The sequence below is a fragment of the Gymnogyps californianus genome, chromosome 3 (assembly GCF_018139145.2).
Source record: "Gymnogyps californianus isolate 813 chromosome 3, ASM1813914v2, whole genome shotgun sequence".
Classification (NCBI taxonomy): domain Eukaryota; kingdom Metazoa; phylum Chordata; class Aves; order Accipitriformes; family Cathartidae; genus Gymnogyps; species Gymnogyps californianus.
Window position 1 is genome coordinate 73,230,005 of NC_059473.1, and position 26,754 is coordinate 73,256,758.

The following is a 26,754-nucleotide window of genomic DNA, read 5'->3' on the forward strand; positions in this document are numbered from 1 at the left end:
CCACTGATGTGGGCAGGTCTGTGTTACGGGACTTGGGTCCACCTTGCCCTAAACTGTGAAGCCGAAGCACTGCGGCTGTTTCTTTAACCGAGTTTTGACTTTAACGTTGACGTTTCTATGCTGGAGATGCAGCACATCAGCGCGTTAGGTGAGCAGGACGGCCTCTCAGGAGGACCGCCCCCCCCCCCCCCCCCCCCCCCCCCCCCCTTGCCGGCGGCCGCCCCGCCTCGCCTCGCCTCCGGGCGCGGCTGGAGGGGATCCGCGGGGCGGGGGCGGGCGGGCCCGGTGCCGCTCCCGCCGAGGCAGAGAGGGTCCCGTCGCGCCGCTCCCCGCCGCCCTCGCCATGCTGCCGATGCGCCTCCGCCCGGGGCGGCTCCTGTCCGCCGCGCCGCTCCGCCTGCCCGCGCCGCGGGGAGCCGCCGCTGGCGGGGAGCCCGCCCGGAGCCCGGGCACCACCCGCGGTAAGGGGCGCTGCCCGCCGCGCCGGGGAGCGGGGCTACGGGGCTGCGGGGCTGCGGGAGGGGATGGCTCCGCGGCGCCGGCAGCGCCTCGGGGCTGACGGGGAGGTTCGGCGGCGGGCGGGCGGGCGGCTCGGGGCCGCGGTGGAGCGGGGCAGGGGCTGCCCGCCGGCTGGGTCCGCACCGCGGCCCGCGGGTGGCACGGCAGCTCGGGTGGTCCCAGGCGTTCTCCCGCTGGCTTGGGTACCCACACCCGCAGGCTGCGGGGAGGTCGAACCAGACCCGCAGGGACACTCGTTGCATGCCGGGGGTATTCAAGAGACCGCGTGGAGATAACTCTGCGTAGCGGAGACCTGGAAGTTTAATCCCCGAATTATTCTTCCAACGACCAGGATGGCCAGGGGTTTTCCGCTTCCACCATTACTACCACCCATCATTCACTCTTAGTGCATGGTTTGACGAGGTGTTTTTTTCCTCATCTTTAAGCTGAGCAGGCTCACAAGGTGGTTGCAAGTTACAAACCTTCGAGGTTTGACAAAAAAATCCTCCTCTGGACCGGACGTTTCAAGACAGAAGAAGAGATTCCTCCGAGGATCCCGTAAGTGCACTGCTCCCGTCCAAGGGGAACATGGAGCTGAAGGGAAGTGATCCTGATCTAAAGCTTTTCCACAGAGTTTGAACGAGTCAGTTTTTCAACGCTGAATACTTGGAAACAAATTGAAGGGCAAAAGAATTTCCTGTCCTGGTTAGAGGTTAAGATGGAAAAATGTTCCTTACTGGGGTCCCCAGAGCCTGGGATTAAGAACTGGATCCATCTGAGTAGATAGCCTCGGTTACATTTATGTACTGGCTTGTTTACTTTGCTTATTCCTAATGTGCAATTGGAGAAGGATGTTATTGGTAAACAATATTTTCTGCTTATAGCTCCCATAAACAGTTCTAAGGGAGCTGACTGTCACTGAATGATTACATCCAACGGAGTATGATTTATTATAGAATTCGAGGAAAAATAGAGAAGGAGGGTATTAGAGAAATATTCCCCACCAAGGAAAACTGAGTACTTGACAGCCTTAGCCTCCCATTCTTGTTGACCCAGTGGACTAGATGATCTTTGAAGGTCCCTTCCCGCCCAAACCGCGCTGATTCTGTGGTTCTCTGACACGCTGAAAGTTAGCATCCTCCAAGGGAGTCAGTCATTGAACACGTGAAATCCCTCTGATGCCAATTGCTGCCTTTTTCTTAGGATGTCAGATAGTGTGTTAGATGTCTCCCTCCAGGACACTACTTTTCATCATCACACCATGTCCCTGTCTTGGGCAGTACGTTGAGCATAAGCAGCGTGCAGAGCTGTGTCAAGCAACAGGTACATCCTCTGCCTGTTCCTGTTGGTTCCTGACAGTTTCACTGGTGTTTGCTGAGCTGGACAGTGGCTTTCTAAATGGTCCAACCTCTCTTGTGCTGTGTTAGTCTTACCATCTTCCCCTAGAGAAAGGTTCAGACAGGTCTCAGAAGCTCTAAAAGCTATTCAAGTCATTGGGAAGTGTTTATAAAGACACATGCATTTGCCAGTCCATACACATACACGCACACAAATCGCTCATTTCTGTGCAGTAGCTGGCCTGGCAAGTGTCACTGCTTTGTGCTTTCCGGGTGAGCAAAGTCTTTTTAGAACCGTAAGGTCATAAATAGTAATATACTAGAAGAAGTTAATTGTGAGACATCGAAGCTGAACTGTGTCACTGCTTTAACTATTAACAAAAAAACCGATTGCAAGATATTGTTACTTGTGAACACAATCTAGCTGCTGAAGATCATTTGTACTAAGGGTCAAATCTGCAGTCCTTATTCAAGGTTGTTGGGTTGTTGTGGTTTGTGTTTTTTTTAAAACAGCTGTCACTGACTTCAGCAGAGGTTTACCCAGAGTCTTGATTAAGGGTTGTGTAGCAAAGGCCCTAATGTGCAATTAGGGAAGAACATAATCAGGTCTGTTTTCCTTAAAGCAGAGGCAGAAAGCAGGGAGAAAGTGAAAATCTGCTTCAGAAGAGTTTCAATTAGTGCATTGTGAAATATGATTAGGCTAATAAGCCAGACTAATAACATTTATGGTTTTGCTTTTGTTGCTACAAATGGATTAGTGGATTAATGATTTTATGTGCTAGTCTGATGTGTGGTTTGTTTTAAAGATGACGTTTACCATTGTACAAAACAAAAGCAGTTACTTAGAACTGCAGGCATTGTCAGCCATCTGCAAGAAACGTGGCGCGCACAACACGTGCATGTGTGTGCGCTGGCAGGGAAGGGGGTAGTATGGCATAGCCACTCGTCAGGCTTGCCCTCTTCCATTGCGTTAAGCCTTTGAGAGACGCGCTGCAGCCCTCAGCCTTGGTAAAGGCTTCCATGGGCAAAACGTCCACTATAAAAACTGCAGCTCTGCCCCATCCCACTCTTTAAAGTAAAGCTAAAGGTGTTTTGGGGGAAGGAGATCATTACGAGATCTTTACTCACAACATCAAATCAATTCTTTATGCAACTATCCTTTTTACATATATACACACAAAACTGTAACTATATATTACATATATTCTATATCTTATGAATATATAGCTTTATATATATAAAGCATTCCCGTGTGATTTATGAAAGGAAAACAGTGCACAGCCAGCATTATAATGAACACCTTAAAAACTGTACTCCCAACTATAATGTCTGACTCAGAAAAAGACTTAGCTGAAAGTTTTGAGACAATTTTAGTGATACGGAGATGGTCCTGTACTGCTGGTTCTCAGGCGTAGGCAGCCTGCTCACAACGGAGGAAGGTGGAACTGGGAGCTGAACCAACGCAGCTTGCTGGGCCGTACAAGGCCTCTCTTGCAGCAACTACTGCCAAACACAGGGCAGAAGCTTTCATCGCTTTTGCCTTTGATGACCAGCAAAAATAACCATATCGATTGTTCTTGTTCAGGTGCATGTTCCTGTAACGGTGAGAAGGCTGACATCAGCTGCCCACTTTAAATAAAGCTTCTGCTTTTCTAAAGAACTAAAAACTCTAACTCGTAGCAGTACAAACTCTGTTTTAATCACCTATCCAAGTATGTAAAGTCCCTAGCCTACAGTATACAGGATGCCATCTAAACAGGTTAGATATGACAGTAATTAATTGCTAATTTTGAATAAAAGGAACTTGCTTTCACCACATCTGGTTGACACCACATATACTTCTCCATCTGTTTAAATAGATATAATGCCTTAATTTTCACTATGTTTAAATAGAGCTTAAGGTATGATTTCTGGTGTATTTACCCCAAGTGTTTAAATGCAAATATCTATTGCATGAGCGATTTTTTTTTTAGCTTAGCTTAAATCCATTAGATGTTGCTTTTCCACTGGAAATGAATTAGGGTCAGAAAATGCAAAGTTCTTGGGTAGTACATAACCGATCATAGCAAGCTGAAGACGCTTGTTTTAGAAGCTAATTCTACTTTTATTTTTCAGTTGTGATGTTTTGGAGAAGAGATATTTCACAGTTTTGTAACAATTCAATAACTTTCATTGCAGGCCAGAGATGCTAGACAGGGCAAGAAACAAAGCTCGAGTTAAAGCTTGTTACATCATGATCGGACTCTCAGTTGTTGCCTGTTTTGCAGTGATTGCCTCAGCTAAAAAGGTGAGTACAGTGCTAGCCAGTTACCACGTAGCACACTTAAAAATGATGGAATTCCGTGAAACGTAGAAACAGCAGCAGCTTACACCTACCCCAGTTTTAGCTAACCTAGGTTCCTGTCACCCCTGACACGTAAGTAGTCGCTGGCTGTTCCCGAGATTGGGTAGCTTTCCCCGAGGTGCATCGTTACTCCTACTACGCTACTCTTCAGTAGATGTTTTACTTCCGCAGGCTGCTGCACGCCATGAGTCCTTAACAAGCTGGAACTTGGCAAAGAAGGCCAAGTGGCGGGAAGAGGCCGCGCTAGCAGCGGAGTCAAAGACAAAGTAACTTCACATCAAACGCTGAATGTCCTTGTAGGAGCAAAATTAACTGTTGCTGAGATTGACCAGTGAATTTCACCAATAAATGGACAACTGTAGTATTGCACACACTGGAGCCAATAAGGGTAGTTACAGGATCACAAAAAGACATAGAGGGTCTCTTTTACTAGAGAGATACTCGATGTACTTGGTGCATATAATTAGTTAGAATCTTTTGCATATGATTAAAAGCAGTAATTAATTTCAAAGGAGATGAGGTAGTTTCCTGAGAATGTCAGGTATGTTTCATTAGATATTTACAAAACATTTTTAAAACCAGGAGGTTTTGTGTCTGGTGACAGTGCAGTTTTACAGCGCACAAATCAGCCAGTTTGAATTCATCTGCCTCAACGCTGTATTCAAAATGGCATTTGCGTTTTCTAGTTTAAGAAGCCACACTTATTGAACCACTAAATAAATACAATAAACGTCTGTAAAATAGGTTTTATTGGTTTCTGTATGGTATTTGGAGATTTAACATTCCATAATATTGCATACTACTCATGTGTTCTGTTACAGTAATGGGCCTTTGGCCTGGATTTAAAGATGCACTATTACTATCTGAAGTTAGTATAGGTATTTTAGTTTCCACACATTTTATGAAGATATTGTGCCATAAGTAACTGAAATTTCTCATTCCAGATTTCAGTGAACTCTTGAGGTCACAGTTAAACTTCACGTATCAATTGGCAGACCTATTACAAAAATCCTCAGTTGTACAATTTAATAAATTTAAACCAACTGAGAACTAACCGTGGAGGAAAGACAATAGTGCATCTTTTCTATTTTTTATTTTTTTTAAAGACAGACCCAACAACAAATATTTTCCAGTTGCAAACTTGTTCTACAGCTAACTTATTTCTGTGCCAACATTATTACTATTTTCTGATTGCTGCTAGCAACAGTGTTTAAAGCAAATACTAGAAAATTAAAAAGCTGTATGAACCAGTCCTCAGACAAAAGTGCAACGATGAAAAAATTAGATATGATTCAGTGTATCAAGAGTAGGGAACTAAAAACAAAAAATCTTATGCTTTGCATAGTTGCATAGATTAGCTAGTTAGTATTCACATTTAAGCAGAACAAATGGTACCCTTTCAATTAAAACCAAACCCACAAAAACCAAAACCCTGTATTTTTAAACAGACTTTGTAACTGATGGGGCACTTCAGATTCCATATAAAATACCAAACTTAAAGAGATTTTCTTCTCACAGTATTTTTTTTTTTTCTCCACACTGGTTTCACCTGTTTAGGCAACATCACCATATTCACACCCCTACCTGCAAATGACTACACCAGAGCTAACCTTAAGTCATCATCTCTGGGTTTATATTGTTCATTTATGTGCTTTTAACAAAGTGTGATACAAACCCAGTGATAAAATAGGAGAGGCCATCCTGTACGTTTATCCTTTAAAGAAGAATTTTCATTATTATTTTTTAACAATTTTGGGGTAAACCAAATGTTGAGTTTAAATAATGATTTTCATTAGCCAAAGTCCATCAATTTCAGTTCCCTTTTAAACCGTTACATTTAAATGTATCAGAGGCATGAAATATAGTTTTATCTAAACGCATAAAGTGCAGTCACTAACCGTTCACACATATAGAATAATATATCCACAAAACTGAAGACATTCTTTCAAAACAAATATAATACTCTAAATGTCCCCTCTTTTCTTCATTTTCAAGTCTTTTAATCAAGATTTTTGTAGTTCAGATTTGGTTTAAATTACAGAGGCTTATAAATGCAGTTTTTACAGGGTTCTCCAAATAAAAAGCAGGCACAGCTGGTTATGTTATCAAAACAAGGTTGTTAGAAACCATGGAATACCCTGTTACCTGAATAATTTTCTTACACTAGAAGAACATTGAAATTCAGCATTTACTGGTAATCTTGGTAGATTTCCATGATTGTTACCCTGTACTTTGAACAGATGGGGGGGGAGAAGGAAGGTCAGCATATGAAAACCTAAAACTATGAGAGTAAAAAGGGCACAAATACAATCATCTAACATTATATGAAAATTTGGCAGCTGTACTCAATATTATCACGCTATTCAAAACTGTTGTATGCTGTACAAATCTAGGTTTAAAGTGTCATTTGCTAAAATATCTCATTATTCAGAATTCATAAAGTAACAGCACTCCTATATACATGTCTTACACTTATCTTCCACTAAAAAGACTTCAGAGGTTTCTTCCCTCCCAGTTACATCTTAGTCAAAACTGACCATTAATCTTAGAAAATCCACTTCAAGTCCCACATTCAATTACAATACAGTATATATTGCTGTAACATCAAAGTGAAACATCTTAGAATCTTAACTTGCATGTAAAAAAAAATTCTAAATATAAAATGGTACTGTAAATGATACCACCTTTAACCTGTATTTTTCAGTGCATTAAAATATTGTTTAGTGACAAGCACAGTGCCATGGGGCAGGTAATCTGAAGTTTAAATTGCAGCTTTTTATGAAGCATGAAATGCTCTCATGGATTTCACTTAACCCAGGAGTTTGATGTTAATACATTAATTACAGGTAATAAAAAATAATCATACTTCAGAGTTAACCCAAAGTATTAATTTCTCCAAATGAGATATACTACTAATACACCAGAAACACTACCTATATGCAAGTCGAAGCAGAGCATACATTTTTCTGTATTCAAAATTGTTAATGTAAATATTAGAATTCTATTTCTTTTAGTGTTTAACAGCAAACACTGTATATTGTAGAGCCTAAATATTTAGATGACAATAACTTCTAGTTAGTTTTGGTGTCCACATACTTAATGCTATTTACAGTACAACAAACTTTTCCTTCGGCTGGAGTGATTCACTATTCATTCTCCACTGCAGTATTTCTATTGTCTTACCAAAAGAAAACACAGTTAGGTAACTTAAAGAACAATTCAAGTGGCGGTAGCGTATTTGGTCAAAAAAATAACACCTACTGTCTAAACTTTTAAGAAGCTACTGTACTAGAAAGGCAAACATTGCAATGTTTCTCAAACTGAAGTGGTGTTACCACATTTTGACAGGAGACAGCTGTAGACCATCTGCTTGGTGATTTGTGCAAATCACCATCTCTGTCATTCATAATCGCAGCATTCTTGTGGTTAACTACAGCAACTGCTTCCACTGCAAAGTACTGTATTTGTGGCTGACTTTTAATGCTATTTAGCAGCTTTAATTACAGAGCCAACATCAAATGACCGGCAAGCTCTCTGCTAATTCCAATTTGAAAACCTCTGAAATAGTCCTCTTCCCACATAATTCAGAAAAAGCTTTTTCATATATTCAATATTATATTAGGTAATTAGCATTATATATGTATATCTATTATGTCTTTAAATACATTTTATAAATAAATTCCAACAGTGTGTTGTAAAGTAAGTAATGCATAAGTGTCACAATTTAAATAAATATTTTTCACATTCCAATTCAGCTTCTTACAAGCTCATCTTTATTTCACGCCTTAGTTCTGAAGCAATGTTTTTGCTTCAATACAAGAGGTAGATTTGATAGAGACTGGGCAAGTCAAGCCTACTGCCAAAAATGCAACTGTCAGTAACTGTATTGCTGATATGCAGTTTGAGACTACATGAAAAATTCAGAACCACTACCTAAAATCCTACCAAGTCTTAGCTTAACAGTTCGTGTTAAATCACATTTAATGCTTTACTTTAGACATGATTACTCATGGTTGTTTTCTGTACATAAGAGATAATGAAAAACACAAATACAAAACAAAGAACAGTTGTATCTAACACAATATATAAAAGTGCATGAGCTGCTTCTTCATCTATTTCTGCAAAACATATTCAACCTTTCCTCTAACTTTGGCCATGAAGAAAAGACCTCTGGGGAAAAAAACAAACCCAAAACCCTACAAGTGTTTACATTTTATGCTTGTCTTCACTTCAGTAGTTTACAGCTGAAACCCCTCCATTGGAGCCTCCTGCTGTTGAAACACAAACTGCTGCTGACTTTCATCCACTTGAGGTGCAATACTGGAGTCCTCTTCTTCGACACCAAAGTAATGTTCTATGAGTTCAAAAGCCTTTTGGTAGATCTCTTGGTTTTCGTGTCTCTGAAGAAATTCAATTTTATCAAGTCCTACATTCAAAACAAAATGTTTTCAAAATCTAGTTGCTTAAATGAACGATGCATTCAAAGGGAAACAGCTTATAGTATAGCGGTACTTCTTAGATTAAAAAATGGAATCCCAAATCATCTCAATTCATTCGATATCATTGATTCTTAATTTCCTAACCCATGTATTTCTAGTCTTCATTTTCTGCAGCATTTTCTGCTGTCCAAACTAATTTTAAAACTATGCTAAAAGAATATCAGTTAAACTAAGAAGGAGGAGGAGGCTGTACTATCTACAAAGAAATATGCCATGCCTACAAAGAAATTGAATCTGTATAGAATTAGGATAGCGTAAAACTGCTATAGCAATTTCCAATATCCCCATTTCTTTTCTTTTACTCTTTCAGTCTTCCCCAAATCTCAATTCTATCTCCTATTATGGAGTTGTCACTGGGCACAGGCTGGTATCTTTTTTCAAATTTAATTTTAAGATTTGAAGATAGTATGTTCCCAAAGGCTTATCATTTGCAAGCTAGAGGACATAACCTCTGCTCTGCTGGCAGAATTAAGTGCTTAGCGGTCAGTTAGGTTGATTCAAAACTCCTTTTTAGCTATTTAAGATAGTTCAGTTTTCACTTAAATTGGATTAGGAAGAGCTCATACAAATGCTTCTGGTGACTACAGAGGCCAAAGCAATGAGGGTGATATAATTAGCTGTTTCCCCTACTTGAACTTATACTCTACAGCTTCAGCAGCCTATACTTAACCAGTAAAGGAAAAAAAGAACCTAGACATTCAATAGTTGAAATTATGAATGGACTCAAAATCTGGAACAGAATAAATTCCATTAAAGTATTCAGTACTTATTCCTCTTACACGTTAGATTGCAAAGTAAGTTCTCCAAGTATGCACTTGATTTTAGAAATGAAACTCTGTAACAGGGAATTCAGATTTAAAGGCTGCTTTACAGAAAAGTCAGTACCATCTGATCAATGTGGTCAACTAGAATTGTTATTAGCAGTTTCTGAAACACAAATGTCTGCCAATTTTTTTTTTGTCAGAGCTACAAAAAGATAACCCTCCATAAAGAATGCCAGATTCATTATAAGCCAGTTTTAACATTAATTTTGTTAAATCAAAAGCATCTAGTCACGAAATTCCACAAATAGTCATTTTAGTTTTGACACTCTGCCTTTAAAATGTGGTTTAACTCAACAGCTCTTAAAAGAAGAAATGGAACAAAATACTTTCACAAATTAAGTACAAACATTTAATGTTATGATCTGAGGTTGATTTTGCTATTACTGATATTTACTATGCTAAAAAGTGATCCAACTTCGGGAATAAGTAAAAGAAACTCTGATCTTGCATCCCTGTTGGTAATGAATGTACCAGACAGGACTATATATTAAAGTAATATTTTAGTAAATATATTAAAGTAATAAAACTATATTTAGGATTGGCCGATAAACTTATGCAAACCATGGCTCCGATACACTAGGACACCTGCGTGTTAAATATTTCTGAGAATGTTTCTCTAGAGGGACATTTCCTAAACTGACCACAGACAAACATCCACAGGTTTTCTGCATTTAACCACTTTTCCCACCATGTTACATTACTTAATTTATGATACTTTAATGTCCACTTACGCTTGAAGTAATTCTTACATTAAACTTACCTACAAATTTCAAAATGGTTCACAACGGTTTTGTTTTTACAGCCTGAACTAAGGAAGTTCAGGTATGTAGTTTTACGAGAAGTAATTTCTTACCGTATGCTTCCTCTATAAGGGCACAATAAGGATTAATGCCCATTCCATTTTGCTTAGACTCTTGTTCTCCAAGACGCAGAATATTTTCAAGTCCATTTAAAGCCACCTGTACTATTTTTGAATCCATCACAGTCAGGAGATCACAAAGAGGCTTGGTACAACCTAGTGCTACCAAATACCTTTATAACAGCAAAAAAACAGAGTGGGTAGGGGGAAAAAAGAAGGACTGATAATCCAGCACATTTATTCTGACATGCCAGTCTACCACTATTGGTACTTAATTTTGCTAAAAAAAAGTGGCTGAAACAAAAAAATTTCCAAAACATGCAACAACACAAAGATAAGCTTAGTCTGAAATAGAATAAATATTCTAATTTATCCTAATAAGAAAATATAATGTGCATATTCCTAACTGGAGTGTGGAATTTGTTGTCTTTTCAACTCCTTTTCACTTACGATCTTCAGATGGCTTTAATTGAACATAAGAGAAAAAATTGGTTTTAGCAGTAAGTTCTTTCCTCAGGTATTTGAAATTTTGTAGTGGCAAAAACATCAAGTAAACACGTTAGACACAGATAAGAACACTGGACACTGCTCTGTGCTAACTTAGTCCACACTAGTAGTCCATTACGATATTAGCATTGCCTACTATAAAGGGAAGGACAAAATTGTAAATATAAAAAAATCTTGGGATTATGAGTATCCTATTCCTTTTTCCAATTTTGGACAAAATTGCGTATGAACTTTTGGAAGTCAGAACACCTGTGTCCTTGTTTCTAGTGTGTAAGTAAAATGAAGACAGTAATGTTTGCCTGCATCAAAAGGTTGCTTAAATATAGTTTATTTAGTGGTTTTAAATTATCCTGCAGTTAGACAGTAGTACCTTGAGGACATTAAAAGGGCTAAAATTTCATGACACAGATAATATATCTGTATTTTGTGATGAGAAGCTACTTTTATGGTATTACATGCACATTTACTATTTGAAGATCCTAAATTAATATTTATGTAAAATATGCTAAATTTTAAGATGTTATGTTATGCCAGCAATCAAAATAATAGCAAAAAAACATCAACAAACTCTCCTTACATCTAGTAACACTTAGTGGTTTTAAGAAAACCAGGATTGTTTACATTTTAACTAAATAAGCATGCACTTATTGCAACAGATCTTCCAAATGCACTGGAAGAGTTACCACATCACTTTCAGTTCTGGCTTCCAAATAATACACCATCATTTATAAATCCATTTATCAACTAGTGATTCAAACTGATCGCTATGCTGATGGTATTCAGAGAAACCAGAGAGTATTTTATTCTAGTCATTCAAGAAGTCCAATCTTTGCAGCACATAAATAGCTGCTGACAGTAAAATTTTAATCAAGCTCAATTTTGAAAAAGGAGTTTAGATATCTGCTTTAAAATAATGCTGATAGTCAGTTTAAAATACATGAAGAAACCACTAAAATTCCTGAAGTCTCTCCACAAAGATACAATCCCACTGCACAAGTTTTCTAAACAACTCTCCCAAAGTTTTCCATTTTCAAACACTGAAACTGTTCATTAACCGTTCCAGTTGTGTTTGACAATGTAATACCAACTCTGGAAGATAATCCTGTGAAAGCTTTAGGTGTAATACCACTGAAACAAAGCAGTATCGGTCAATTTATTAAGTCTACTGCATACATTTCTCTCATTTTTCTGAATTTCTACATGTTTAGTCCCTGTACAGACAGACTTTCAAGGAATTACAGTTGTGTTTAGGATTTTGTTGCTATATTTGTCAAGATTCAAATGCAGAAATAAAAATGCCTTAGAGAAGATACTTAGGCAGAGAAAATAGTAACATACACAAACTTACCTAATCTGCTCAGGGGTTCCTCCTGATGTTGCATTAGTTATGGCCCATGCTGCTTCTTTTCTGGTGCGAAATTCAGCTTTTTGAAGAATTTCGATCAATATTGGAAAAATATTTGCATCTATAACAGCCTAAGAGATTAAATTGTAATATTTTACAATAATTAATAAAGATTTAGTATACAAAAAGAATATTAATACCTTTCACTACAAGAGTCAGTGATGCCTGTTGATATCAAAGGAAACAATGTTTTGTTAGAAGGCACCACAGAAACTAGAAACACAAAATTGAAATTCAGAACTATTCCAACATTGCACTGCAGCAGCCATCAGAATATCTTCTTTTTTGATTTCTCTGTCTCTGGCGGACAGAACACTGCTTACCGGATAGGCCCATTTAAAAATCATATGACATAAGCACTAAACCTGAGTTTTTGAACTGGAGATCAAGCCTCAGAACAAAACTTCACTTTGTCCATTTTATTCAGGTTTGCAGTCTCCATATAAAGGCTATGTCTGTAATTGGAGACTATATTATATATTTTAAATGACATCAAGAAGTAACATTTTCATCTCTGATTGAAGTAGAGGGGAAAAAAAAATCATATTGAAACATGTACTCTGATTCAGAATTCTCACTTTTATTGACCAGAACCTTTTTTCAGGTAACTCCAGACACCTGGAGCAATAGTCAGGATTTAGTAGTTTCCACAAGAATACAACTCAGTATTGATGACATCATGCAGGTTTTTTATCCAAGCAAAATGTTCCAACATTTCCAAATTGGTAGAATTGCCCACTTTTCACTGGACTAATTTGTGCAAGATGTTTTGTTTCAATTTTTAAAAAAGAAAAATTGCTTATTACTTTAACATGTATATTACAATGCAGAACAAAATTAAAGAGAATATACCAGTAGATGATGCTCCCACAGGGAAAAATAACAACTGTTGATATCGGATCTAAGAGAAGTATCCTTTCATTTGTTTTATAAGCACCAACCAAATCCCTTTGAGAGAAATTAATCAGTTTCTCTAGTACAAATCATGACAGCTATTTTTAAAGTATTATTTTATGAAGTTAGTTATAATAATCTTTCAAAATTTAGAAGAAAACATTTAAGTAAAATTATAGACAGTTAGGACTAAAACAAGTAATGCAGAGTCAATGTAGTATCTACTTATTTCTCCTTGTGAAGGAAAACCAAGTGACTAGTAAAATGAAAATAAAACCAACCAAGTAACAAATATACAGGCTTTACCTGAATCTGAGCTCTGTTTCCTGCAGTAATATTAGAAACAGTCCAGCACGCTTCTTTTCGAATAGATTCCTTGGGACTACTAAGCAAGTGCAAGAGACAGGGTAATGCAGAGCAGTTCAGGATCACCTAAAATAATTTGAGAATTGAAAATTGAGTTGTGCAATATACATATATATATATATAAGCACTTTACAGATGACATCAAAGGAACATTTTGCAACACATTCATATTATACAAAGTATCATAGATAACATCCTGCAAAAACGAAGTGTTCAATCCCGTAGCGTGCGAACAGACAATCCAGCAATTTGAAAGAATCTGCCCTCAATTAAGTTCAGACCAGAAGACTGACAACAGCAAGACTAAATAAGGCTGCTTAAGTCTAGAATATGAATAACTGAGAAGTGTAAATCTGATTTGTATAGTTAGTTGTTCATTTGTTTTTTTAAGAGACAGATGTTTTCTATTTAATTCCTTAGCAAAATCCTCTCCTACAGAGGTCACAACAAATTATGAAATTAACTTATTTCCTTATTTTCCCTGTACACTAGTTCTGTATGCCTTTTAGACACGATTTTCTTTAAAGCAGGACCTGTGTTAGTATTTCCTGCATTGCTTCAAACTCAATTCCATTGCCTAAAATTAAAAAATAAATCTTTAGAACAAATTGCATCAGTAAGACTATCACATACAAATTCATGGACAAATCAAGTATGACTGTTGCTTACAAGTGAAAACTTTGACTGCGTTTGAAGACTTAAAAAAAGGAATGATAGTAAATAATTGAACCCCCACTAAGGAGAAAATATAAAAATAAAAAAATGGGAAGTAACACTCAAAGTACCATACAGGAATGAAGCGATCCACTACATACAGTGCTGTAAAAAAAAAATGTTCAATCTTGCAGTAATTTAATGTTTAAAACAGCAGCCTAAACTGTCAAATTAACAATATAGATCTTTCACCGACGTACGCAGATACCTGTACTGGATATGTATTTTGTCACAATTTTTACAAAAATCTGTCCTGCCAATTCATTTTTCTTAAATCAACTAGTCTTACCTGTGTTTGGATATCATCCCCAGTAACAATATTTCCAACTGCTCTTAATGCAGGGGACACCACCTTGTAATCATTATGCCTGGAGACAAATATTAAATCGCTTGGTATTACCAAGTGTTAAAGTATAATTTTGCATTTTCAGTGAATAACGGTTTACTTCAGGTGCTAAATTTTTAATTACAGAAAACACTGCATTACTTCTTACACTTTCCCCCTATTTAGCCAAATTTGACAACTGCAAGCCCACAACTGAATGGCTGATTCAAGGAAAGGGCATCTCTATGGAAGAACACAACTTGGAGCAATCTGTCTGTCCAGCAGATTCATTTCACTCAGCTCAAGTATTACTGAATACAATACTGAAACCTGCATCATTCAATAGCCACAGAAACAAAAGGGGTGTTATTAGCTGTATACTAAAACTCAGCAGCCCCCCTTTCTAAGCGAACTTCCCCCTTTTGTAAGTCAATAACCCTAGAAGCCAGTACATGAAGCCCATACTCCCATATTCAACTGTCTGAGATGTGGGGGAAGGAAATCCACTCAGTTGTCCTAAAGCTTCTACAGAAGAGAAACCAACCTCACCCTCTCCTGACAGCTATACAAATGAGCTTTTCACAGGGAACTGTGCTGAGCTGTCAGTGCTGAGAACTACTATCCCTGACCTATTCTGCAGTCCCCATGTGAACACAGGGACTTAGTTCCCCTTTCTAGGAAAATAATGAACCATAAACCAAATATACTGGAACGGTTCAAAAGTGGCACAAGCCTGCCTCTGGACTTCGTGAGTCCAAGAACTGTCTGTATTGCAACCACATCTCCTAGAAAAGTAAGAAAACAAAATACAACAGTGAAATTAAAAAAAAAAATAAGCTGAAAAATTAATTTACAATTCAAGCTTGGTCTCCAGTCTTCACCTTTCTATTTCTCCGTGTAAATGAAATCCTACATTAAATTTTAAAGAATATAAAGGAATACTTTGGAGAAAACTTTTTTTCACTATCAATCTCAGGAAAAATCCCAGGAGCCAAGCAACCTAGCAAGCAACTTAAAAGGTTTCAGACTGAATTCATGTTCATCACTTCTCACAAAATAAATTCAGACTTGAGGTGAGAAAAACTAATTTGAATTCATTAATATTAACAGTGCTGTAAGACATTTATTTGGTGAAGAGAAGACTTACATAAGCAGCTCCACCAATCTTCGACACACTCCAGAATCAATAACAGCTTGAATTTTATCATTGGGACCATCTGAAAGGTAAGAGAGGGCCCAGCAAGCATCTGCTAATACATCCGGGTCACTGCTAAACAACAGTCTTGATAAAACATTTAAGCAAGGAGCAACCTAGGTTAAAGAAAAGTATTGCATAAAATTAGGTGTTTCATATTTTTCAAGTTTCAGAGAACATTCTGCAAAGGCATAAAGGTGCAAAACTATTTACTGCCAAAGCACATGAGCTCATTAATGAATCAGGACCTAGGTGGAACACTTCCTGATTAAACTAACTATCCAATTCAAACTGGCAAATTGGATAAATTCCGATTCACAGCCTATTTATTTAGAGATACTATATTAGGTATATAATTGTTCAGCTTAAACAAAACCCATCTGCTTTTACAGGTAACCAGATGATCAGGAATTACTGATGCTTTTTTGAATCTCTCAGGGAACAAAACTCAAAAGTAATAACATTTTTTTTTATATTGCTGTCTTTGTAGGAGTACTGGAGGTTATTTGTAATAACCAATTTACAATTGCTTTAGCACAAAGAAACTCATAGTAATTCACAGAGGACTCAACATTCACTGAACCAAATCAAACAAGCAACAGCTGACTTTAGTTCTCACTGCAACTGTAGTCTCTGGCCTTAATTAATATCCTACAAGTTCCACACAGACAGAGCCAAATGAACTAGACCATCTTAACATCACTTGGAACCCGACAGGTTTCAGCTGTACAGCTTGGGAATTTCATATTCTTTGTAGAACTTAGTTCTTTATCTTACGTTAGTTATGCAATTCAGCCTCCTTTATGTGTCCAACTGGTGCTACTGCAAAAGGCAACAAGCAAAGGAGCCATTCTTATTAGCAGCTGCCTACAGGGCATTCTTTTCCACTGAAGTTGTAAGTGTTTAAGCAGCAAGAAATCTTGTTGTTTTTTTACTACCAGAACAAAACCCTACTGAAGGATTTAACTTAGGCAATTGTGAGGTGATCGATTGACATCAGAAATCCCCCCTTTTTGTTAGTATCTCTCCAAGAATTATTAAGTAGCAATGACAGTAATTACTACCGCATGAGGTAAGCTTCAAGACATGTAAATTCTCTCCAGATTATCTTTAACAATCATTTAACCTCAGTCTCTTCTACCAGAATACCCAATGTTCAGTTCTTTTAATGTCATTAACCCTACCAGAAATTAATTTCATACTGAAAATAAGGAGCTAATTAATACTCCTACTAGCCTCTACAGTCTTCCTGTTTTTATAACCACATACTGGAGAGAGGAGAAAGTGAAGGGGAGAGCATATAGGCAAATCACCTCTGTCATCATAGTCTGATTTAACTGCATCCAACAGAGCAGAAAACTCAAAATTTTATTCCTGCAGCATGCACTCGCAATCATAAAATAAACAAACAAAAATTTTAAAAAAGCTTCAAACATAACTCACATCCTCTAAAACAGATCTGGAGAAAATACAGCCCCAAGGGGTGTAGAGCTGAATGTTTTATTTGTCCATCATTTCATACCAGTGAATGACTATTTGCATCTGACTAACTACAATCTCAGGTTTTTAAGTAATTTAATTTTATTGCTGATAGGTGTCAAAGTAGATTTTTTTTGCAGATACAACAGATGGACAAGACTGTGTGATTACATTAAAAAGATAAAATTGAGTCCATCTCCAGATTCAAAGATTCTGTGTGTTATAACATATTACAAACATAAGTCTTCTTCAGCCTTCTGATTTCTCAAAGTGAATACTTTATTATACCTTACTGAAGTCTGGAGGTGGGTTCTTTCCTCTACAGAGATTTGAGAGAGCCCAGACTGCATTTCTAGTTGTTGTAAGACGATTTGAATTTGTTAACAGGCTGTCAAAGAGAAACAACAATAATAAAAATAATCACTTCTTATTGAAAAGGTAAGTCTTTTTATGTCTATTATTACCAACAGTACCTCAAATCAGGAAAATAAATCCTATTATTGGGCACTAGTTTCTATTTATTTCTCTTCATAGCTTACATTCTGCAAATATTTTCTTAGAATCAACTGAATCTGAACAGATTATTTTGCATGGACATCTCACTCCCAAATCAAGTATATGCATGTAAAGTAAACTATTGCTCTTATGAAAAATCATTCAACTAATCTTTTCTGAGGATCTTCAGAAGGGGCTAGGAGACACAACCCTCCCTTGAATTAACTTTGATGTTTTCAGTCAGAGAATGCAATTAATAATAATAAAAACACTTCCATAAAAAGTTAGAACTTAAAAGATCTTCTGAAAAAATTAACACTTTACTGTTTTTGCTGAATAGAATGCAAAAGATTCAACACCTGAAAAATCAGGTTCACTTTCAGATATGTACCAAAATGTCAAAACTGTTAATCCTTTAAATCCTTGAGGAGGGTAATCACATTCTCCTCTATTACTTTAAGCTATTTTACAAATTTTAAAGCATTTTATTACTTTAAGTAATAATAAATTGAACAAAATTTGTGTTGTGTAATTTTTTTCCCTGTGATGAAGCTACCTTACATCCTATTGTAAGCATATAGTAAATGCTGGAATGATACTCCTAGTGAAGAGAAATCTTCTGGTGGAATACAGCTCATGTAACAACTACTCTGCCAGCTCATCTCAACAAGCAAATGGATAGATAGCAAGACCGGAGCTTGGAGCTACTGGACCAAGGTGGGGAAAACAGCCTATTGCCCAGCCAGCTCGAATCTGACAAATTCAAGTGTGAATTGAATCATCTCTCCCACCCTATATATCCAGAACTCTGGTAACACAGAGTTCTGCACAGTACAGAAATTTCATACCTGTGAAATAACCCTTCCCTCCTTTTGCAAACATTGGAAAGCTTCCAGTCATAGACTAATTAAAGATATGCACGAAGCTCAGGTAATCCAAAACATTAGATTCATAGCAATATAATAATAATAATAATAATAAAACCAAAACACATTCTCAATTTAGCAAGAAGCTTATATTCTTTTCAAATAAATTTTAAGTTGAAGTTTACAGTTATCTATACCTGTACACTATAGTTATAGTATTAATTGGCAATACTTACTCTAAGAGGGGTGGTAATATTCCACAGTTCAAAACAAAGTCTCTGCATTCTGCATTATCACCAGCAATGTTACCAAGAGCCCACACTGCCTTAAAAAGCAAAGCATCCAAGTGAATTTATACATGCTTGCAAATCAACTTTTACAGATCATCTATACATTTTTTACAGCAAATATTACAGAATTAAAAAAAAGCAGTATCACTCCAAATATAAAATTTCAGAAGACTACTGATTTCTGTATTGCATTTTTTGGTGAACTCACACAAAGTCAATTACCTACACTTTAAGTCATCCTTTCAAGGAAAGAAAGTCTTCTGTTATGAAAACATGTTGATTCATGTGCTTTTCAATAAAAAGGATGCACGCACTCTTGTCAATAGTTACATTTGCTTACTATGTGTAATAGATTCAATAAAACTGGCTCAAAGTTGCAAACAATGTATGAGGAATAAAAAAGTTAAATAATGAACTTTCACTATACAAACTTCTTAAACATAAACAAAACCACCCCAAACCCAAACCAAAACAAAAAACCCAAAGTTCAGGAAAACGTTAATGAAGACTGTAACATAATAAGATGGAAGAGCAGAAGGATATAGTAAATAAAGCTGCAAGATAACTTAGGGGGAAGAAATCCACATTGTTTTCAGCTATATTATTTCTATTACTATGGTTTAAGATCCTGTCCACCTGTAAATGCCACAACAGAAATGAGGTGCTTTCTTCAAATTACTCAATAACATGAAATAAAAAACAGGTTCAAAGAAACCTGAAAGAATCAGAGGAAAAAAAAACACAAGGGAAAAAAAATACACTCAAGGTAAATTTTCATCTTCCTGGATCCAGATCAACGAGCTAGTAGGCAAATGGGGCTCAAAACCTTTCTAACCACACACATGCCAAAAATAGACATTCATAAATGAATTTTAAGTAGTTATAAAACACATCAGGAAAAGAGTTACCTGCTCCTGTACATCTTCATGTTCTGAACTAAGCAACTTAATAAAAATTGGAACAGCTCCAGTTTCAATTACAACTTTGGTGTGTAGAAAAGTTCCAGATGCTATGTTTGTCAAAGCCCAAGCTGCTTCAAACTGTTGAGGAGCACAAAGATGACCACGTTAAACCACTCAGCAGTAAAACTTAAATTCATGAAAAACAGTTTGACATGAGAGTTGCAGAGGTTAATTATTGAATTATAATAATTAATTGAAATGCAATTATTACTATTATTGTACTTTCTATACAATAAAATAATTGGCATTGACAAAATCTCTATTTAATAAGAACCTTCAGTATCTAAATTATTTTTAAGTTTTGGCTTGCAGCACTAACTGTAAGGAAGATTTCAAATCTCTATTAACTAGTACAAATCCCTTCTGTTTAGTCTATATTAATTCTTCTAGTATGAATGTACACAAGGCCTAAGTGCCATTCCATGGGCTACCACAAGTAGACAGAACTAGTTGCTCCTATTGTTAATTATATATTTTTCAACGATTTTCTAAAAGCGTTTCATACAAGCCTTTCAGTTTCCTGTATTTTTTTCTTCTTTTCTAAGATTTTAGCTGAAAAGTACTACAATACATTCAACACAAATAAAGCAGATTCTGCTTCCACATCAGTGCTGATAATCTTAATATACCGCTCTGGATACTCTCTTGAACACATTCTGCTTTCAACACCCAAGTATCTGAACAGCTGAATACATAACCCTAAAGACTACCATGAAATTCACAAGAGTCAAGTCACAATTTCAGTGGCAATAACTGACATTTTAGACAACTAAAATTTACAGCTTCCGTGGTTAAAAATAATTAAATTTGGTTATTTAAAAAAAAAACCCAAAACAAACACATGCTTTCCAAAGCTTTTTGGGGGGGTTTCTAATCCCATTCCAAACCCCAATCAGTACCAGCCAAACTCACTTGCAGAGTGTAATTCTCATTCCTCTCTAGAAATTTCACAAATCTCTGTACTACTCCTGGTTTTTGTATGACTTCATCTATAGGTGGATTAGGCTCTAGGGAATAAAAACAAACATATTTGTGTGAGGCTAACAAAAAAGACCAAATAAATTACTTTTTCAGTATGACACAAACCATGAATATGATTCTCAGTTCTTATCATAATTTTTAGCATTCAATCATTTTAATCTCAAATGAAGGAGCTAAACTTTTGACTTTAGAAGACTGCAGGATCATCTCCATAAAGCGCTACAATTTAGTAAACACCCTATTATGTATAATAACAGTAACACATACTATTATCCCTTGGCATGTTAGTAACATTACAAAACACTGTTCCCTCAATCAGTAGCTCAGGTCAGTGGAAGAGCAATTATGATTAGATACTATTTTAAATGACCAAGCATACCTCTACCCATCATGCTATACAAACACCAGCATTAATTTAAGACTGCATGTCTTACAGTCTCAACAGAAACAAGTTACAGCTGTTCTCTGGCAGCCATATGATTTTTCTCCCCTCAATTACAGAACGAGAATCAGAAACTGAATCACTGCAACAAGTACTGTAAGTAACATTAGTGTGCAGTTAGTTACTGCCCTGGACACTTCAATCAACATATCCTTGCTTTTGTTACTTTGTCTGAAAGACTTAACATTAGAATAATGAAGCCTTCTGTATTTAGCCATTAGGTCGGAAGAGATTTGGCACGGTTTCTCTATAAACAGAACTAGAAGTTTCAGCAAGCTCTATTTTAAAGTAAAACAAAACTAAAGGTTAACTGACTCTCTATGACTAAAATTTGTAGTACCAACACAGAAAGAACGAAAAAAAATCAGGCAACTTTTACGTACCTTTAGATAGCAATTTTCTGAATTTCTGAGTTGCTGTGAGTTGTTGATCAGGATCATCCGAGAAAATCATCTGGACCATATCTACTGTAATAACCTCTTCCTAAAAATGAAAGGAGGATTTCTTATGTCTAGTACTATGCACATCAACAGATAACATTCTAAACATACTCTAAAGTAATTACCTCTGGAATAGGTACAGTAGAGCTGACATCAGGATCCTGAATTGGACTTTCTACCATGGATTCTTCATTTCCCGGGAGAGAAACATTTCGGCGTTTAAACAGCTAAACAAAGAAGAAATTTTTGGGAGACATTAGAACTTACCATAGAGTGGGTACTGATGACATACACTTGAAGGAATGCTTTCACCAATACTAGTCAAAGTATTTCAGCTACTCACCCATGCAAATGGAATTCTACATGAAAGTTTAAAGAACATAAAGGAGAAAAACACTACTACATCTGTATCTTGATAAACTGCACTGCAACACTTCAGATACACTTAAAAACTGAAGTTCTTTTTAATTAGCAAAGATCCATAAACTTTTCCACATGTAAGAAAAAGAAGATACAGATCTTTTTACTTTTAGTCTTTTACCCCTCATAACTAGCCTTTATTTTTAAGCAGGAAACAGTATTCTACAAGCTACTTTCTTCTTTTTTAGTTTATAGGCTAAAATCATGAACACAGAGCCAATGTTTGTGTTTCAGCACACTGCATTCTTCCCTTCAACAGAAGGTCTAAGATCTAGGTACTTTCTTTAACAGTTACATTAAACAGCACCTGTATTTCATATACAGTTGCAGAAAGATTAAAACAGAAATATTATTTTAGTATCGTTGGAGAAAAAATAGCATAGCTTCGAGGTGAACTTTCAAATTATGTAACATTAAACATTCTCTATGTCCAAAAAATCGCTCTACAATTGGCTGCATGCACTGCCTATGCTCAAAATACATACCTGCACTGTACTGTTTAATAAGCTATGTTTAATGAGGGCCTCTTCATTTTCTGGCATACAAGCAAAACATTCACATTAGCCTGTTTTCTTCTAGAAACCAAACCTAAATTTTTATCTTTAATCCAGTACTACACTTACAACTACTATAAGTAACAATTCCAAGAATATTATGTTGGTATCTTTAAAAATAAATGTTAGAATCTCAGTTCATTGACTAAGATTTCAGCTATAAGCATAATAATGAAACCTCCTACTAAATCCTGAAGGTTTTGTCCTCTAGGTGTCTATAAACACCTAGATTTCTGCTATTGTACGTGTCCAAAACTGCAGAAGCAACTCCATGTTTACATCTACCCATATTTCAAACAGGAACCTAAACCAAGGCATTCTCTCCCTTGTTCAACACACTTCTGGATTGGGCACAATCCTGGACACAAACCAACCGCAGAATCCTGGACGTAAACAAGGTTTAATTCCATTTAAACCCACAAAGGAAGAAACAACATTCCTCTTTTGGAAGACCAGCCATTCTTTCTAGCACTCAATAAGGACACAGAAGCTCTTGGTTGAATGTATAAACCATTTTTGTTTAGGATCATGGTCTATCTACCAGTTATAATTTCTTCTGGAGCAAAAGCAGTCTCATCTCCCTGCATAAACTTGTTCTCCCCAGTTTTCAGAGCTGAAAAACACCAGTCCAACAAATTAAGATCAAGGAGAACATAACAGTATTCTCATTGTTACAACAGTCAGCATGGGAGAGGAAACACCCATTATTTTCATAATTTATCTAGGGAGTATTTACTACAAAATACACAAACAAAACTTTCAGCTGGAACTGCAATGCAGTTACCCATTCACAGGTAAATGCTCCAGTATCATACTACTTCTTACTCTTACCTCTCTGGCCCAACTAATTTAAATTCTTTTTCCATGCAGTAGCACCACTTTCCCAGGAGAAGGGTAAGCATTCCCACCTCAGAGAAGACTGTAGATCAGTGCCTGGGACACTCTCTAGGTTGTGGGAGACAAATTCAGCCACTTTAGACCAAGCAGAAAAACAAACTACATTCCTTACTTTCCTGGCAAGAAACTACTAAACATTTTGGGAAAAGGAACTACCACAAACCATTAAATTATACAATGCTCCATGTACTTGGATCACTAAAAATTCAATGAGGACAACTGCAAATGTTATATGTAATAGTTCAGGGATCACTTATTGGTAGCCACTTTACTAAGTTACTGTAGAAAAGCTCTTTGGCAATTTGAAGTATGGCTTCAAAGATGAAAATAATCCTCTCCCTTCTAACACTACAACTTTGGCCCAAATTCTGGAAGAGAATGCAAGGTTTCCAATCCTTACTGGAAATCAGAGTATCCTTTCAGCCCAGCCTTACATGTTTAAACCTAGGCTAAGGATTAAACTTAAGACATGGGTCTCTCCTCTCTGTGCCCTAGTGACTTAAGAGGGCTTCTGTTCACTTTTGTGTTTTATGATCCTATCGAGAGGTGCCTGGTGCTCCCCAAGACTGCACAGAAAACAGACATTCAACCTGGCGCTCTGGATTCTGCTCCAGAGGAGGAGTCTGCTCAAGTCCTTTCACATATCTGAATTTAGCTTCACAAGCACTTAACAGTTAACAGCTCACCAAGATACTTACCTGTTCTTCCCTTTTCTGTTTCCGAAGCTGGATTCCTTCCTCCTCTCTTCGTCTGCGCATTTCTTGGGGATTAAGTGCATTATTCTTGTAGCTTTTCATTCTGAAGTTATCTTTACCTGGGCTTGCCATGTTGTCTATTAAAAAAAGAAAAATTACTCCAAAAGGCCAAACCTTGCAATGCAAACCTGCCACCTCTTGTACTACAAAAGTATCTACAGCAGCAGCTATATATTCCTGTAGCTGCTTGCAATACCTAGTTCATCAACAAAAATCTCTAAGGCAGAAGTCAGAGAAATATCTTTGCCTAGACAGGCATTTCTAAACTGCAGATTAAACTACAGTTCATCTCAGGGATCAGATACTTCACTAAAGGGTATAAGCTACTGCAAAAAGAAATTGTGGGTCTTATGAGCAAACTAAGAAACAAAAAGCAAAAACATTATGTTGCTAAATTTTGATTCTGCCAGCAAGTAAAGGAATTTGCTTCTTTCTCTCATAAAGGAGACATTAAACTTATTAAAAAAAATAAGGACAAATCCAAGAAGAAAACCTGCAGTAATTACTGCCTCATTTAATATCTTACTGCATTGTTTCTTTATTTTTAAGATGCCTATCTTGCAAACATAACACTGGATCTAAAGGTTATGCTGCATTTCCTTCTCAACTGTATGCAGAAAAACAAATTAAGGGTCAGTAGCACCCAGATAGGCATACTCTTTTCCATTTTAAACTAACAAAATGATTGACTCATTCTAATTAACAGTGCTTTTGATGGATTAGAGGATTAGAATCTGACTGTCATTTCAGGCATATCAGCTGTGAAAAGATAAAAGTGATAAAACATGATTCTGTCACTGAAATGATCAAACTGACTGACTGAAAAAGGTTGTTAATAGCATGGTGCTAGTTTTGAAAGCTAAAACTGTAGCCTTCATCTCAGAAATAACTGCCAAAATACGATTTAAGACTCTACACGAACTCTCACTTGTGTGGAATTCTTCCACAACAAGAAAACATCTGAACTACAGCTCTTGAGCTGTGCACAATTCTCTATCAACTTCCATGCTGGGACTATTTTTTTTTTTTTTTTAGTATCAACAGTACCAAGGACTGCTGAGCAATAAACACAAGCTATGAGAGGAAAACAGTCTGCAGACTTAGGCTGACATCAAGACACTCCAAGGACTCAGCAGCCTGTTCCACCCAAACACATTTGCTTCACAAGAACCTTACTAAACTACTGCCATCTCTGGACCACGATGCTAAGTGTGCCACCATGTAAAGCAATCTTCTAGTAATTGTTGTGTAACTTTTGAAGTACACCTTAAGACGACCATTTTTCCAACAACACTACTGGCTTAACTAGTCCTAGAACATCATCACTTCCTTAATCATTCATGCCTTGCTAATTTAGTTGTGCCAATAAAACTGTCAGGCCAAGCAATGAACCAAACAAGAGAAGCACGCACTCAAAGTAACCCAGTTTATGTCACCAGCTCTACAAAGAGTGACAGAAGCTCAACTGGGAGGAAGCTCTCATCAAAACTGTTTTCAAAAAGAAAAGCTTATGAATTTATAGCTTCATTCCCCCCACAAGGGTTTTGGTATAGACATCACGAGGGCAAAAAGACTGGCAGTCCCTGATCTATTCAGGCTTCACAACTTCTGCATCTAGATCCAAGGAAGTCTGCACTTCTGCTCTGCAAAACTACACTCGTTTTAACACTAAATCCCTCCACCCACCACATCCTGCATCTCGCCCACTTGTTGTGCCTAGACTAAGACCTCTCCTACTAATAGGTTTTTTTCTCCCTGCCTACATAAGGCTTCCTAAATACCGCGCCTTGCTGTGCCACCGCCCCCTCCCCGACCGGCAGCGCCGGGGGAGGCCGGACGCTGCCCGCAGGCTTCGCACCGGCCAAGACCCTGGCGCAGGGCCGGGCCAGACCGCAAGTCCCCTTGCCGGCTGCTCGGCCGAGAGAACACCCACCCCGGCCACAAAGAGCGACTGGCGAAGCTCTTCACCCACGTCCCTTGAAGAAAGGGTCGGAAAAGCCCCCTCCATCAGCAGCAGGGCAGGGAAGCGGGAGGACGGCAGCCGTCTGACTGAGGAAGCGGCGGCGAACAGCGCGGGAGGACCCTGTCCCAGCACCGACGGCCTCGCCTGGCGGGGACCGAGCTGCCCTGCGCGGTAACGCCCCGCTGCTGCCAGCCGCCCCCGAGCAGGCAGGAGACCGGCCTGCGCCGGGGAGCCTTACAGCAAGCGGCACCGCACCACACCCCGGAGGGAGGCGCTGCCCCTCCTGCTCCTGCCCCTACCCGCCGGCTCTTTGCCCTGTTCCGCTCTTACCCATCGAAGCGGACACGCACGGCGCCCGCCGCCCTCCTACGAGAGAACACCCCGCTCCGCTCCGGAGCGCGGCACCGGCAGCGGATCGCAATTCAAGATGGCGGACACCGCCC

At 37.8% G+C, this 26,754-nt stretch overlaps 2 protein-coding genes across 3 annotated transcripts; one reads left to right on the forward strand and one right to left on the reverse strand.

The window, feature by feature from the left end:
* Window positions 1-343: 343 nt before the first annotated feature.
* On the forward strand, window positions 344-4,599 carry FAM162B (family with sequence similarity 162 member B). Its single transcript, XM_050892982.1, has 4 exons — window positions 344-461; window positions 945-1,056; window positions 4,014-4,122; window positions 4,351-4,599. The coding sequence occupies exons 1-4, from the start codon at window positions 344-346 to the stop codon at window positions 4,447-4,449; spliced, it is 438 nt and encodes a 145-aa protein (XP_050748939.1). The 3' UTR covers window positions 4,450-4,599.
* Window positions 4,600-7,929: 3,330 nt separating this feature from the next.
* Window positions 7,930-26,692, reverse strand: KPNA5 (karyopherin subunit alpha 5). Of its 2 annotated transcripts, XM_050892971.1 has the most exons (14): window positions 26,642-26,692; window positions 24,292-24,425; window positions 21,848-21,949; window positions 21,666-21,765; window positions 20,772-20,866; window positions 19,806-19,937; window positions 18,844-18,932; window positions 17,535-17,634; window positions 15,720-15,883; window positions 14,537-14,615; window positions 13,474-13,599; window positions 12,217-12,344; window positions 10,356-10,534; window positions 7,930-8,605 (listed from the first exon to the last, which is right to left on the reverse strand). In XM_050892971.1, exons 1-14 carry the CDS (start codon window positions 26,643-26,645, stop codon window positions 8,418-8,420), a joined length of 1,620 nt encoding a protein of 539 aa, XP_050748928.1. In that variant the 5' UTR covers window positions 26,646-26,692; the 3' UTR covers window positions 7,930-8,417. The 2 variants fall into 2 exon arrangements, with proteins under 2 accessions (XP_050748928.1, XP_050748929.1); XM_050892972.1 differs by lacking the exons at window positions 24,292-24,425; window positions 26,642-26,692 and adding an exon at window positions 23,528-23,628.
* Between the last annotated feature and the right edge of the window lie 62 nt (window positions 26,693-26,754).

Excerpts from the sequence above, each read along its gene's own strand:
- FAM162B (XM_050892982.1), top strand. The coding sequence starts at position 344 with ATGCTGCCGATGCGCCTCCGCCCGGGGCGGCTCCTGTCCGCCGCGCCG. Across the intron at positions 462-944 it reads GAGCCCGGGCACCACCCGCG|CTGAGCAGGCTCACAAGGTG; the intron begins GTAAGGGGCGCT and ends CTCATCTTTAAG. Across the intron at positions 1,057-4,013 it reads GAGATTCCTCCGAGGATCCC|GCCAGAGATGCTAGACAGGG; the intron begins GTAAGTGCACTG and ends CTTTCATTGCAG.
- KPNA5 (XM_050892971.1), bottom strand. Across the intron at positions 21,766-21,847 it reads CTACTGTACCTATTCCAGAG|GAAGAGGTTATTACAGTAGA; the intron begins GTAATTACTTTA and ends TTTCATTTTTAG. Across the intron at positions 18,933-19,805 it reads ATGAAGATGTACAGGAGCAG|GCAGTGTGGGCTCTTGGTAA; the intron begins GTAACTCTTTTC and ends TTGCTTTTTAAG.